We start from the raw sequence: 15635 nt of genomic DNA, 5'->3' as shown, positions 1-15635 counted from the left end.
TATTGCTTAAAGAAATGGCACAGTTATGTAGAATTCAAGCAATACAGAAAAGTACTGAAAACAGTTTAAAAAAACCGTAAATCCCACAACTCAGATATTTTAGTCATTACCATTAGATTAAATTTCAGAACATCATTCCTTACAGCTGCACGTTATATATGGAAATATGGATTTGATAGATTTAGATGGATGAACAGAAGTAATTTTATAAAAATGGCATCATTGTACAATCTACTTTTTTAGTGTTAATTTAATTAGATAACCTGAAAGTGAGTTTAAAGGAATTCTAGACATTTTGATAGTATTTTTCCACTACGAACAATACCATTTTCCTGGGTTGAGAAGAAAAATTATGAAAAACCAGGAAGTTATTAGTCTAAATTATATTTTAATTTTTAATAGTATTGTCTTTCCACTCTGAAAGACAACATTCTTACATTTTCTTCTGTTTTTCCTTTTGTAGATATATTCTTTTTACATGGTCAAGATTTAGAACATTTTAATTTTGTCTTATAATCCTAATTTCCCGTTGTTTAGTCTTAATATTTAAATGAATTCAAAGCTTTTTACTACATTTTCTTTGCACATAAGTTCTTAATTTTGATTAATCTTTTAGTTGGCTGGATTTCATCATTAGTAGTGTTTTTCAAGAAAGGCTCATAAATTTCCAATTGCCTTAAGCTCTGGAATGCATGAAAATGCCTGTGGTGTTGTTGCTGTAATTGATGATTATATTGAATTTTGTGAAGGTTTTTAGATAAAGAAGGGCTCTCAGTGGTAAAATGATTTACCCAAAGTCCATCTGTTCATCAATTCAGCAACTATTAAGAGCCAATAAGACACAGTTCTTGGCCTCAGGTAGAAGAGTTGAGGAGATGGATAAGTAATTCAGTTGCCAGAAAAGAGTTGGGTGCTGTGATTCAGTCATGATGGTTTACCTGTTCAAAGTTCTGAAGCAGGAGAGCATTAGATCAGTTCTGAGATAATGAATATTGAATACTGTAAATAGTACAGCTAGGCATTGTGCTGAATCTTTGAGATATGTTATCTCATTTCAGGTGAAAAACCAATCTGAGCAGAGGGAAACAGGGATGCGTAACTGTGAGGGACCACTTCTGCCATTTTCCTCCGTCCCCTTTTCCTCATAGGCTACCTGATTGCCTCAGGAGGGACTTCACTTGTGGGTTTTGGGTGTTTTTCAAATAACTCAAAAGACCCAAACATGAAGACTTCTCTTCCTTATTTTGCTCACAATACAATGCTGTTTTTTTTTCTTGTTTTGTTCTGTTCTGGTTTTTAATATAAAAAAGAAACATATACTCTAACAGCAAGTATTTGAATTTTTTTTTGTTTCCATCTTTACTTTCAGGATCCAGAACATCCAAACAAGGATTACCTAATTAACTTTGAGATTCGGTCTCTGCGAGATAGCCGAGCACTGATTGAGAAGGTTGGAATTAAAGATGCATCTCAATTCATAGAGGACAATCCACACCCCCGACTTTGGTATTTAAAAAAAGCAAACTCTCCCAAGATGTCAGGTGTAGGTTTTTAAAGTCTCAGCTCTGTCCCTCTGCTCCCCTACTATCCTCCTGATGGGAACAAACTTCCATTCTTGCTCTTTTTAAAATATAGAAATTAATTTTAGATTTGGAAGTCCTCAAAATAAGCAGAATATTATTTGAAAAATGTTTACATGTGTTACTTTCCACCATGTTTCTCTAGAAACAATAGACATAATAATTGATAATTGTGATTCAAGACTAGTTTATCAGTAATTTGCAATATGCATTTATGTTTTTGTTTCTTTTAAAATAAAGGCGCCTACTGGCTGAAGCAGCTCTTCAGAAACTGGATCTCTACACTGCAGAGCAAGCATTTGTGCGCTGCAAAGATTACCAAGGCATTAAGTTTGTGAAGCGCTTGGGCAAACTACAGAGTGAGTCAATGAAACAGGCTGAAGTTGCTGGCTACTTTGGCAGGTTTGAAGAGGCTGAAAGAACATATCTCGAGATGGACAGAAGGTAAATTATGAAGGTGCAGGCATCCCCGAGTACTCTTTCAGTTCATCATTGTATTTTTTACAAATGGGGACTATAAATAGATTAGGTGTGTCATACAGTTTCTTTCAGAAATTAATTTTATGTTTGGATTACAACCTAGATATTCTACATGCCCCTCATTTATTTGTGTTTCATAGTCTGGAGGCAGTTTTCTTCTCTGTTTTTAAATTTAATAATGGCTGACTATGGGAGGTTTTTTTTTTAATTTGGTGGGAAAAAATGATAGAACAACAGAGACTGGGATCTTTCAGATTTATGACATAGCTCATTATTCCAGTTTTTTCTTTCTTTCTTTGTTTAGGTCATTATTTAATTTTCTGTTGTCAAGAGGCATAAAATAAAAATCAGAAGTAGTTAGGGAGTGAGATTAGTTCTTTATATTTCATTTTTGATTTATATAAAATAATATATGAACTTCATAAATATTTCTTCTTTTGAATTAAAGAACTGTAAGGCCTGTCTCCCTTGCCAGGAATCAAACCCAGGCAGCTGCTGTGAAAGCAGAGAATCTTAGCCACTGAACCTCAAGGTGGAGAGTCTGTCTGAACTTCATTTCAGCTGTTAACATTGTATCTCATTTTCATTAATGTTATTTATACTCCCAGGAGATCTCTAATACGACTTAGGCTCTGAAAAGAGATATAAAACCACATGTGTTTACACCGTGTTTTGTTTTGAAATAAACCTGATCATGTCTAAGAAATTGCTGAAAAGAAATGATTATTATTTAAATCATTATTTTGCTAAATTGAAAGTCTAGGAAAGTAAAGGCACAACATTGTTTTCTTTTCCCTAGTCTGGTATCTTAGACCATTTGGACTCCTATAACAAGATACCTGAGACTGGATAATTTATAAAGAATGGAAATATTTTTCTCGCAGTTCTGGAGACTAGGAAGTCTGAAGTCAAGGCGTCAACAGGTTTAGTGTCTGTTGAGGGCCCTGTCTTACTTCCAAGATGGTGCTTTGAATATTATGCCTTTACATAGTGGAACGTGAAAAGGGCAAAAGGGGCAAATTCTCTGAAGAGTCTTTTATAAGGGCGTTAATCAATTCATAAGGGCAGACATAATGACTTCCCAAAAACCCCACCTCTTAATACTATCACAGTGGAGATTAAGTTTTAACATGAATTTTGGAGGGGACACACCTTCAAACCATAACCTCCAGGTGCTCCTCATTTCCTCTTACTTAGTCAGGCTAAGTTTTTAAAATGTTTGGAGAGTCACATTGTTCACTGCTGTGTAGTCTCAGCACTAGAACTGTGCCTAACACATAGTAGGCTCTTGGTAAATATTTGTCAAATAGATGAATGAATGAATGCCTTTGTTTGTAGGGATCTTGCTATTGGCCTCCGGCTGAAATTGGGGGATTGGTTTAGAGTACTCCAGCTCCTGAAAAGTGGATCTGGTGATGCAGATGACAGTCTCATGGAACAAGCCAACAATGCCATTGGAGACTACTTTGCTGATCGACAAAAGTGGTATGTAATTTACCTGGAGCTCCTCAAGCATTTGTGCAACACTTAGTAGCTGCCTGAGTACTTCTCTAGGAAGTAATCCTGGGGAAATGAAGATCATCTTCTTGAATTCTAAGATTCAGATACCTCTAGATTCATCTTGGAAAGCCAGAGATCCTGTGAAGTTGTGAGATGAGCACTACAAAAATTTGGAGTGTATAAACACAAAACTTGCACTCAGCTCCACGCAGTTTTCTCTTTGAGACTACTTTGATAGTAGTCAAAGAGATACTTTGAGTATATAATTCTACGATGTTTTATGATTTATTTTTGAACAAAGTTTAATAAATGTTTTTATTTGCTTTATTATATATGATTTTCAGAAATCATTGACTTTTGTTCTTTTCATTTTGATTAGTATGCTTATTTATGTCGGTGTTTGGGAGCAAAGCAGTGGTATTTCTTAAGAATAGCCAAGGAATGTTACAACTAGAATATGCTTTAGATTTTTTTCCCCATTTTGAAAGTTATTCTGGAGCTGAAGATAATGAACAGTAATACTAGCACTGGGAATTCTGATGAAGGAACATTTTGGTTGAAAGGGCTTATTTATCAGGAGATTCATATTAGTTCTACAAGCTTTTCCTTTTTTCTTTCTGTAGGTCGAATGCTGTACAATATTATGTACAAGGGCGGAACCAGGAACGCTTAGCTGAATGTTACTATATGTTAGAGGATTATGAGGGATTAGAGAACCTTGCCATTTCACTTCCAGAAAACCACAAGTTACTTCCAGTAGGTATTGCAAATTTTAGGTTTTGGAATTGTTAGGTTACTTTATAAAATTTTATGTTACAATAACGAAAATTAAAAATCTATAATTTTACAGTTTCTTAGACATGGAATGATGCTTTTAATTATAAAGCAATATATAAATTATATAGAATGCTTGAAAATGGAGGGGGAAAGTCAGTCACGTTCGTACTACTTTAGCATTACCACAGTCTCGTGTTGTCAAGATTTATAAAGTTGCTTTTTAAATGTTAGCTGAATACATGAAATATTTACAGATGAAATGATATGTTGCTAGGGATTTGCTTCAAAATAATCTGAAATTGTTTGAAATTTGCTGTAACTTAAGTTTAAAATGATTGCTCAACTTTTATTATGTTATATTAACAATAAAGTATTTCAAGTTAAAAGAGAAATCGAAAAGAGTTCTCTTGCTTTCGAATGTTCTTTTAGAGCCTCTTAATTAATTGTTGAATACTGTAAATAAGTTTGTATTTTATGTGTTTAATATGTAAATCACTAAGCTGTACAATGCTTGTAGAGCTGATGGCTCTCAACTGCAGAGTCTGAACGTATATCAGTTGTGAGTTCCACTTCAAAGATTTTGCCTATTAGCTAATAGGTAAGTATAGAATTATGGCAATTCGGTTTTCCCTATTGTGAATTTGAGCAGTTATCTCTGTAATGGTATTTTCACTTCCCCTTATTTTCAATCCTACGGGTTTTCTTGAGTAGGAAAGAAACTGAAATTACTTAGAACCCTGGGGTATAGCGAAGAGTGTATCCTCCATTAGTGTTGTCTGTTAGATGTGTCTGATGACACCAACAAACATTTTGCTGTAGGGTATCCAGAAAAGTAATATTCCTGAGTAAATACTAAGTAATTATAACTATAATAATAATTAAATAACTAAAATAGTAAAGATTTTAGTATTATAAGTTTTAAATAGAGTTATAGAAGAATGTTTAATAATATGGGAAGGTGTACATAATATTTAAGTAGGAAATATGGGATACAAAATTATGTATTATATGATTGTGTACAACACAAACATATACATATATATTCATAGGACAAAGATGTTAAGAAATTACACCAGACTATTGAGAGAGGTTTCTTATAAATGGTAAGATTATGAGTAATTTCACTTTTTCATGTTTTGTAATTTTTTTTTACAATTAGAATATATTCCCTTATAATCAGAAAAATATAAGCATTGTTTTTAAAAAGATAGTTGGATATAAAATATATTTTCATACTTCTAAAAATATTGTAGAAGGGTTGGGGAGGGAAACCTCTGGCTAATTAGATATTCTGAAAGAAAAAAAATGGTGTTCTGAAAATGGCCAGTGCAGCTGAACAAGTAAGATTTGTGGTGGTGGTGGTGGTGGTGGTTCTTCCTTGCTGCCACCACTTTCCAAGGGAGTTCTGTTTTGGGTCTAGCTTCCTGAATTGATTAATGGCAGACTTCTCTAGGACATTTCTTTACAGAAGTATTTGAGAACTCTATGGATGTGAGATTTCCCTTAAGTCTCTAGTTAATAATTAGCCCTGAGTATACCACCAATTGACATAAAGGTTTTTTTCACGCACTTGTGGGGGATTTGTTTTGGAGCTTGACATTTCTGTGTACTAGCTACTGAATTGGGAGAAGAAAGGAGTGCAGTGTCTTCAGGGCCTTGCTAAAAATCAGATCCACAGCCTGAGCCAGTGAAGCTCTGGTTTTATAGAAGTGATGCCTTAGCATCTGTTCTCAATTGTACCCTCTGCCCTTGCGTCTGTTTACAAGAAAAATCTGTAACTACCAGTAAATTTAATACTCATACGTCCCTACGGAGTTTTGTGAAATTAAAATATAAGTAATTTCTTTGCTCTATGAAATCTGATAGTATTGTTTTGTTTGTACAGGAAATAGCACAAATGTTTGTCAGAGTTGGGATGTGTGAACAAGCAGTGACTGCATTTTTGAAATGCAGTCAACCAAAGGCAGCGGTAGATACCTGCGTACATCTCAACCAAGTAGGAACTGAAACTTTCTGTCTGTGCAGCTTGTTGTCTTAGGAATTTTTAAGTCAAGCCAAATTAAAGTCACCCTAGTGATCTTTTAAAGATTATTGGCAATGTAAGGGTTGGAGAGCCTGACATGAATTTTATGAAAGGAGCCAGGCAGGTATTCTCTTAATTGAGGACCAAGAAAGTTGCACTTACCTCTTAAAGTGCTACCGTGAGGGGTGACCCACTTATAGCCAGCTCAGTATAGGAGCATGAACAAACCCTGTGCTTTTAGTCTGGCAAGTTTTTGTCTGGAAGTAATTTCATAATTTTCTGCATTTTATTAGGGTTGGGTTTTGTTTCCAAAGAAGGACCAGTTAATAGTCGGTCATTGCCTGAGGAAGGAATCGAGTTACTTTATCAATATTTATTTTGGCAAATCTGTTTTCCTTTTCCTTTATAGAAAACATACATTTGATATTTTTAAGAGCTGAAATTAAACTAAAAGTACAGAGTTATTACAGAAACTATTGACAATCAGTGTATTCTTTTAATATTTTTCTTGAAGTATTTTTAAGACCTCATTTGCTTTATAAAAATAATTTTTAAATGTAAAATCTAGTAGGATATTTTCACAACTGAAATTGCATATTTTGTTTTACTATAAAATGTAAACAAGTATATCTTTTTCTTGCTGGATGTTTTGTAAGATGAGAATTACAAGATTAATATGATTATAAACTTTGAAACTTTCATTTTCACATGTATTTCTTAAGCAAATCAGAGTCTTAGAGATCACTTAATCATTTTGACGTATGCTTATAGAACTTGTGTTGCTGTGATTTTAAATGCTATTTTTAAAATATAACCATTTTTAATTTGGAAATTGGGCTTTTATTATAAAGTTTAAGCTTTCTTGTGTGAATTTTATGATATATGTGACTGTAAATACTTGGGTGACTGAATGGTGTAATTTTTCTCCTAGTGGAACAAAGCTGTTGAATTGGCTCAAAATCATAGTATGAAAGAAATTGGATCTCTGTTAGCTAGGTATGCATCTCATTTACTGGAAAAGAATAAAACTTTTGATGCCATAGAACTCTATCGGAAAGCCAATTACTTTTTGGATGCTGCTAAACTGATGTTTAAGGTAATGTAAAAATCTTAGTGAATATTTGATTTGTTCCAGTCACAATATTTTAATATATGAAAGAGCACATTCTCCATTTTCTTTGGAAACAAATATTTATTACAACAAAACCACTCGGGTTTCATTGCTTCTGTATACATTATTTTAGTGTTACTGCCTTTTACCAACAAAGATGTTTATTAATATTAGCAACTTACTAATACCTAAACAATTGTATGTTGAATACTGGAGTTTAAGAGTTAAAGAAAGTGCTGAAACTACAAAGAACAAATTTCTACAACAGGGAATTAAATTTTGTTGATAATAGAGTTTTGAGTTCTTTTAAATGTACAAGTTTTAAATATTATACTTTACATAATATTTATTTGGAGGGAAGATAATTAGTATAGTATTAGTGTATACACATTTTACGTTCTATTCCCGTTTAATTTAATGAAAAAGGAAAAATTTCTCTCAAAATCATTTAAATAAGTTTCAGCTTCTGAAGAATGCACCGTGTTAACACCATGATTTCTTTGTGTACTTGGAACTTTATTTTAAAAATCTTTGTGTTATGGAAAATACCAGCATTTCATCAACACTTTCTTTATTCTGATGTAGTTATCTAACAGCACCTCTCATTTTCTAAGAGTGATCTGAGTTCCAACTCCTAGGGCTAAATACTAAGGAAAGAACTAAATATATATAGGTACTAATGAAAAGAAGATAGGTTTTAAAGTATTTATCTTAAATAGGTGGTATTTGTATTCCATCTTACTGATTTTCCTCCTTTTTTAGGGAATCAAATTTGTTAGTTTTGGAAATGATTATATTTGTACAAATATAGATAAGAAGTAACTTCCCTCAATTTTTAAAAATGTTTAAGGTTGCAGATGAAGAGGCAAAGAAAGGAAGTAAACCTTTACGTGTCAAGAAGCTCTATGTAATGTCAGCCTTACTTATAGAGCAACGCCATGAACAGGTGAAGAATGCCCAGCGAGGAAAAGTTAAAGGAAAAAGTTCAGAGGTAAAGTAGCAGGTTAAATAACATTAAATCATCCCAAGTGTTTAAGAAAAAAGAGAAAGAGACTGTCAAACTTCTCTTATGGACAGGTCATTTAATTTGCGTGTCTGCATTTGTTTCTTTAAATGATATGAAGAAAAATAATGACTGATTTAGAATTAGTATTCAAATTTAGAAATTTCTACCTAGAAATATTGAAATTGTTTTTCTGTAATACTAATCTGTAGTCTTTGCTTTAATGTCTTATTTTTGTTAAAAAATTTTACTTACCTGGGAAATCCTCCTTTTCTTATCAGTGAGTTTTAAAACTTTCCTAGATATATTATTTTAATGTGTAAAAGAATGTCTGATTAACTTAAAATCTAATTAGTTATGTTTTAAAATTTATTCATACCAGTTTAACAAACTATGAATTATACTAAAAAATGAAGTCTGTTTTGGGTGCAGTGGCTCACACCAGTAATCTCAGTGACTAGGGAGGCTTAGGTGGGAGGATCACTTGAGTCCGTGAGTTTGAGACTGCAGTGAGCTATGACCATGCAACTGCTTTCCAGCTTGGGTGACAGTAATACCTCATCTCTTAAAAAAAAGTCTGTAATCATAGTTTAGTAATGATAAAATCTGCTCGTTTAGATACTTTAATGACTGTTGTTATTCGGGAGTTGATGCTGTGTGTGTGTTTGTACTGATGCAAAGTGTGGGCTGACTTTACTTGTAGGCCACTTCTGCCCTGGCTGGTTTGCTGGAAGAGGAAGTTCTGTCTACAACAGATCGTTTCACAGATAATGCATGGAGAGGGGCAGAGGCTTACCACTTCTTTATGCTTGCACAGAGGCAGCTCTATGAGGGATATGTGGACGCTGCACTGAAGACAGGTGGGCGTGTCACCTAATGTGTATAGTATGTCTGAATATTATAAATTGAGTGTGAAGGGCCAGCTTCTTCAATTTGCCTTTATGTGGCCTTCAATAACATTTTTTCCTATGGATTTATTTTCTTACGTTTGAGATTATGCTATATATAATTTGTCTTAGGCATTCCCATTTTTGAAGTTTTTTTTTAATGCAGAGAAAACACATAGCTCACAGAAATGTCAGAAATTTGAGATAAGCAAAAAGAACGTGTATAGCATTCATATGGCTAGCCATTCAAAGTTAAATACTTCATAGCCAAGTTAATATTTTTTGGAGAAAAATATATATACATGTATATATTAAATATACTTAATACATATATTTAAAATCATAAAATATATTTAATACATACATTAAGATAATTTTATTCTTTACAATATTGGGAGTATAACATGGTATACTTTTATGTACCTTTTCAAAACCATGTTTTAAAATATTTCCATATTTTACATCTACATTGCTATAGCATTTATCTTGTGTTTTATAAAAGTGATACTTACCTAATAATTTCAACCAAAACAAAAATATGAAGAAAAAGTAAAATAATCTAATAATTTATAAAATAATCCTATAACTCAGAGGTAATCGTTGCTAAGGTTTGGGTAAACTTCCTTTTAGATGTTTCCACATGCAGGATTATGATTTTTCCCCTCAGCAGTATATTACAGTTCTTTCCTCATTCTTTTTTTTTTTTTTTTTTTTTTTTTTTGAGGCGGAGTCTCGCTCTGTCGCCCGGACTGGAGTGCAGTGGCCAGATCTCAGCTCACTGCAAGCTCCGCCTCCCGAGTTTACGCCATTCTCCTGCCTCAGCCTCCCGAGTAGCTGGGACTACAGGCGCCCGCCACTTCGCCCGGCTAGTTTTTGTATTTTTAGTAGAGACGGGGTTTCACCGTGTTAGCCAGGATGGTCTCGATCTCCTGACCTCGTGATCCGCCCGTCTCGGCCTCCCAAAGTGCTGGGATTACAGGCTTGAGCCACCGCGCCCGGCCTCTTTCCTCATTCTTAAACAGAGATCTATGTAAACATTCTACCTAATATTGCATGGTATTTGTGTACTGTAATTGACAGAAGATTATTTACATGTAGTAATCAGGATCTCAGTCTCTTCTTAACAATAACAATATTCTAGAGTTTAGATATATGAACTCCAGAGAGCGTAATTATGATAATTATGTTATAAGCCAAAGCATATGAATGACTAAATCATTACTGGTCTTTCAGCTTGACCATGGCAAGCACTGTCATGACACGGCACCTTTCATCTGTCACATTGGTGACATCATCCATTTGCTGCTCACATCATCACCAAATGCACATCACACTCTAATCCTAATAGATCATGAATCTTTATTCTAATGGCATGATCTTAAAAGAAAACTTTTAGAAAAATTCTTTTATTTGAATATTTCTGGAATTCTATAGGGATGATTTTTATTTTTAATTATTTTTATAAGAGTTCTTTAGAGACCATATGTAATAATCCTCTTTCATATATATTGATTTTCCCTAGCATTTATAAGTTATAGTTACTTAACCTTGCTAAGCACCGGGTGCGGTGGCTCAAGCCTGTTATCCCAGCACTTTGGGAGGCCGAGACGGGCGGATCACGAGGTCAGGAGATCGAGACCATCCTGGCTAACACGGTGAAACCCCGTCTCTACTAAAAAATAAAAAAAACTAGCCGGGCGACGTGGCGGGCGCCTGTAGCCCCAGCTACTCGGGAGGCTGAGGCAGGAGAATGGCGTAAACCCGGGAGGCGGAGCTTACAGTGAGCTGAGATCCGGCCACTGCACTCCAGCCTGGGCGGCAGAGCGAGACTCTGTCTCAAAACAAAACAAAACAAAACAAAACAAAAACAAACAAAAAAAGAAATAGTCTTTTAAATCTATGACAATTAAAGGCCAATTTTTTGGAATTATAGCAGAAGGCAATCCTGGCTGTAATACTCCCATAGTTTGTAAAACTGAATTGATGGCTGTTAAGTCAGTTAACATTCTCCATTTACCTGATTTTTTCTTAATTACAAAAACTAGAGAATTCTAAGGGGACAATGTTGGAGCTGTGTGCCCATTTTCTAATTGTTTAGTAACTAATTTCTCTAAAGTCTCCAGTTTCTCTTTACTTAGCGGCCATTGTTCTATCCGAATTGGCTTATCTATTAACCATTTTAAAGGTAGAGGTTCTGGAGGCTTAACAATGGCTGCCATCAAAAATGATATCCTAATCTTTGGCGGGAACTTTGTCTTTCTGCTTGAAGCGATTCTTTCAAACCTTGCACATTTTTTTTCTAGTCCCATACCAGGGACATACCCCATTTCTTGCATTATATGTTGACTTTGAGGGCTATATAATTGTTCTGGAATTAGAACTTGTGATCCCCATTGTTGTAATAAATCTCTCCCTCATAAATTTATAGGCACAGAAGTTATAATTGGTCGAATAGTCCCAGGTTGTCCATCAGGCCCTTCACAATGCAAAATATAACTACTTGTACTACAGGGGCTTTACCAACTCCAACTATGTAAAATTGAGCGGGTTGAATTGGCCACGTGGACGGCCATTGCTGTAGAGAAATGATTGAAATGTCTGCTCCTGTATCTACCAAACCTTTAAATTTTTTCCCTGAATAGTTATTTCACAGGTAGGATGTTTAGATCAGTAATTTGATTTACCCAGTAAGCTGTCTTGTTTATTTGTGCTTCCAAATCCTCCTGTTCATTTAATTTCACTTTTCCCCATTTCCACATACGGCACAATCAGGAGCTGTGCTATGTGCTCTCCTGGCTCTGCTTTCCAGGGAACAGAAGTAGATATAACAATTTGAATTTCACCATTGTAATCTGAATCAATGACTCCTGTATGTATTTGTACCCCTTTTAAACTTAAACTAGACTTTCCTAAAAGTAATCCTATTGTGCCTGCTGGCAAGAGTCCACAGACTCCTGTTGGGACCCTTTGCGGGAGTTCCCCAGGCAGAAGACTCACAGCTTTTGTGCAGGATAAATCTACTGTGGCACTACCGGCTGTGGTGGGGGACAGACATTGTACAGGGGTGAGGGAATGGCCTGAGCTGGAAATGCCCCGATTTGGAATGGGGCCCGGGATGGGCCCCTCATTGTGGTTCCCAAAATTGGGTCCCCATCTTTATCAAACTTAGAGTGACACTGATTAGCCCAATGTTTTCCGTTTTTACATTTTGGACATATTTCAGTCTCAGCAGTTTTCTTTCTTCCCCTATCTGGTGGCCTGACTCACTGATTTTTTCTACATTTTTTTTTAGTATGACGATGCTTCCCACAGTTAAAACAAGCTCCAGGAAATAGAGTATTTCCTTTATCCACTCTTAGTCCTGCCATTTCTTGTGCTAGCAGAGTAGCCTTATGCAGATTACTTCCGATACCATCACAGGCCTTGATATAATCAATTAAATGTGCTTTCCCTCTGATAGGTTGCAGAGCAGCCCAGCAATCAGGATTAGCATTGTCGAAAGCTAATAACTGCAGCACTATATCCTGAGCAGCCAAATCTACAATCACCTTTTTAAGAGACTCCTGTAACCGAGCTATAAAATCCACATATGGTTCTTTTGGTCCCTGTTTTATAGCACAAAAGGAAGGGTATTGTCCTCCACATGAAGTGATTTTTTTCCCAAGTTCTAATGCACACTCCTCTAAGCTGTTCTATGGCATCATCCTGCATGACCACTTGTGCATCTAAACCAGCCCAGCCGCCGACCCCCAAAAGTTGGTCTGTAGTTATATTAATTTGAGGTTGGGCCTGGGCATTGCGAACAGCCTGAATGGAAGCTTCATCTGCCCACCAAATTTTAAATTTTAAGAACTGAGCAGGAGTTAGATAAGCTCGAGTAAGAGTGTCCCAGTCAGTAGGAATCATCTGACTGGAAACAGCAACATTCTTTAACAGTCCCATTACAAAAGGAGAACCTGGTCCATACTGATTTATAGCTTGTTTAAATTCTTTGAGTAATTTAAAAGGAAAAGCCTCAAATGTAACTGTAATATTTCCCTGTTGTTCTAGGGTGTGTATTCTAACAAGGAACTGCCAAGCCTCTAAATCACCCTCTTGTCTAGCTTGCTGAATTCCTGCCTGAATAGAACTAAGAGTGGTCGCTTGAGGCGCTGCTCGAACAGTCACTGGGGCAACTACTTTTTGCCCAGTGTCCTCTGGAAAAGAAAGATTTGGAGGGTCATTTTCTTCAAAATAATAATGAGCGGGTGCAGAAGGGTAGGGATGAACCTCTCCCTCCTTTACAGCTTTAGCTTTAGCTGTCAATAAACTTGCTCTGTAACCTCTTCTGTTACTTCATTATACTGTCCTTCCTCCTCATCATCAATGTGAAAACCAAGGTGGAACAAACCACAGCCAACACTTGTCACATTGTTACCCTTAAAGGCATTCTTAAACCATGATGCTTCCGAGCTCCCCTTTTTACCACAGGGATTGCTTTAAGAGTACTTGGGTGTCCTCCAGCTAGTTTCCATGTTCTCCAGCCATCGCTCCGGTGACCCTTCAACCTGGATTCAAGCCCCCACGATGGACGCCACTTGCCAAGACCAGCTTGGTTGGGAAGACCCTAACCCAGTGGTGCTAGAGGAATTAAAGACACACACACAGAAATGTAGAGGTGTGAAGTGGGAAATCAGGGGTCTCACAGCCTTCAGAGCTGAGAGCCCGGAACGGAGATTCACCCACGTATTTATTAACAGCAAGCCAGTCATTAGCATTGTTTCTATAGATATTCAGTTAACTAAAAGTATCCCTTATGGAAAACAAAGGGATGGGCTTGAAATAAAGGGATGGGTCTGGCTAGTTATTTAAAGCAGGAGCATGTCCTTAAGGCACAGATTGCTCATGCTATTGTTTGTGGTTTAAGAATGCCTTTAAGCGGTTTTCCGCCCTGGGCCGAACCAGGTGTTCCTTGCCCTCATTCCAGTAGACCCACAACCTACCAAAGTGGGTGTTATGGCCATCATGAACATGTCACAGTGCTGCAGAGATTTTGTTTATGGTCAGGTTTGGGGCCTGTTTATGACCAGATTTTGGGGGGCCTATTCCCAACATTCATGAAACTAAATTTATACATTTTTAAAAATTATACTTTAAGTTCTGGGTACATGTGCAGAATGTGCAGGTTTGTTACATAGGTATACACATGCGATGGTGGTTTGCTGCACCCTTCAACCTGTCATCTACATTGGGTGTTTCTCCTAATGCTATCACTCCCCCAGCCCCCTACCCCCAAAGGGGCCCCGGTGTGTGATGGCTTGCCCTTGTGTCTGTGTGTTCTCATTGTTCAACTCTCACTTATGAGTGAGAATCTGTGGTGTTTGGTTTTCTGTTCTTGTGTTAGTTTGCTGAGAATCTTGGTTTCTAGCTTCATCCATGTCCCTCCAAAGGACATGAACGCATCCTTTTTTATGGCTGCATAGTATTCCATAGTGTATATGTGCCACATTTTCTTTATCCAGTCTGTCATTGATGGGCATTTGGGTTGGTTCCAAATCTTTACTATTGTGAACAGTGCTGCAATAAGCATACATGTGCTTGTGTCTTTATAGTAGAATGATTTATAATCCTTTGGGTATATACCCAGTAATGGGATTGCTGGGTCAAATGGTGTTTCTAGTTCTAGATCCTTGAGGAATTGCCACACTGTCTTCCACAATGGTTGAACTAATTTACACTCCCACCAACAGTGTAAAAGTGTTCCTATTTCTCTACATCCTCTCTAGCATCTGTTGTTTCCTGACTTTTCAATGATCACCATTCTAACTGGTGTGAGATGGTATCTCAATGTGGTTTTGATTTGCATTTCTCTAATGACCAGTGATGAGCTTCTTTTCATATGTTTGTTGGGTGCAAAAATGTCTTCTTTGGAGAAGTGTCTGTTCATATCCCTTGCCCACTTTTTGATGGGGTTATTTGCTTTTTTCTTGTAAATTTGTTTAAGTTCTTTGTAGATTCTGGATATTAGCCCTTGGTCAGATGGGTAGATTGCAAAAGTTTTCTCCCATTCTGTAGGTTGCCAGTTCACTCTGTTGATAGTTTGTTTGCTGTGCAGAAGCTCTTTAGTTTAATCAGATCCCATTTTTCTGTTTGGGCTTTTGTTGCCACTGCTTTTGGTGTTTTAGTCACGAAGTCTTTGCCCATGCCTATGTCCTGAATGATATTGCCTAGGTTTTCTTCTAGGGTTTTTATGGTTTTAGGTCTTATGTTTAAGTCTTTGATCCATCTTGAGTTA

The 15635-nt window shown here is 36.2% G+C and overlaps 1 protein-coding gene across 4 annotated transcripts in view; it reads left to right on the top strand.

The window, feature by feature from the left end:
* Window positions 1-15635, top strand: part of WDR35 (WD repeat domain 35) — a 73091-nt gene that overhangs the window by 51195 nt on the left and 6261 nt on the right. For 3 of the 4 annotated variants that reach the window (XM_030921552.1, XM_030921551.1, XM_030921549.1), the window contains 8 exons: window positions 1370-1506; window positions 1821-2024; window positions 3399-3545; window positions 4184-4316; window positions 6223-6333; window positions 7292-7456; window positions 8322-8462; window positions 9178-9334. In XM_030921552.1, the coding sequence (XP_030777412.1) occupies window positions 1370-1506; window positions 1821-2024; window positions 3399-3545; window positions 4184-4316; window positions 6223-6333; window positions 7292-7456; window positions 8322-8462; window positions 9178-9334 (1195 nt within the window). The remainder of the gene's footprint in view (window positions 1-1369; window positions 1507-1820; window positions 2025-3398; window positions 3546-4183; window positions 4317-6222; window positions 6334-7291; window positions 7457-8321; window positions 8463-9177; window positions 9335-15635) is intronic. The other variant, XM_030921550.1, reaches the window with a different exon arrangement.

Source organism: Rhinopithecus roxellana, chromosome 17 (assembly GCF_007565055.1).
Source record: "Rhinopithecus roxellana isolate Shanxi Qingling chromosome 17, ASM756505v1, whole genome shotgun sequence".
NCBI classification, from domain to species: Eukaryota; Metazoa; Chordata; class Mammalia; order Primates; family Cercopithecidae; genus Rhinopithecus; species Rhinopithecus roxellana.
The sequence above is the reverse complement of the archived record's forward strand: the minus strand, read 5'-3'. Positions and strand labels throughout refer to the sequence as shown.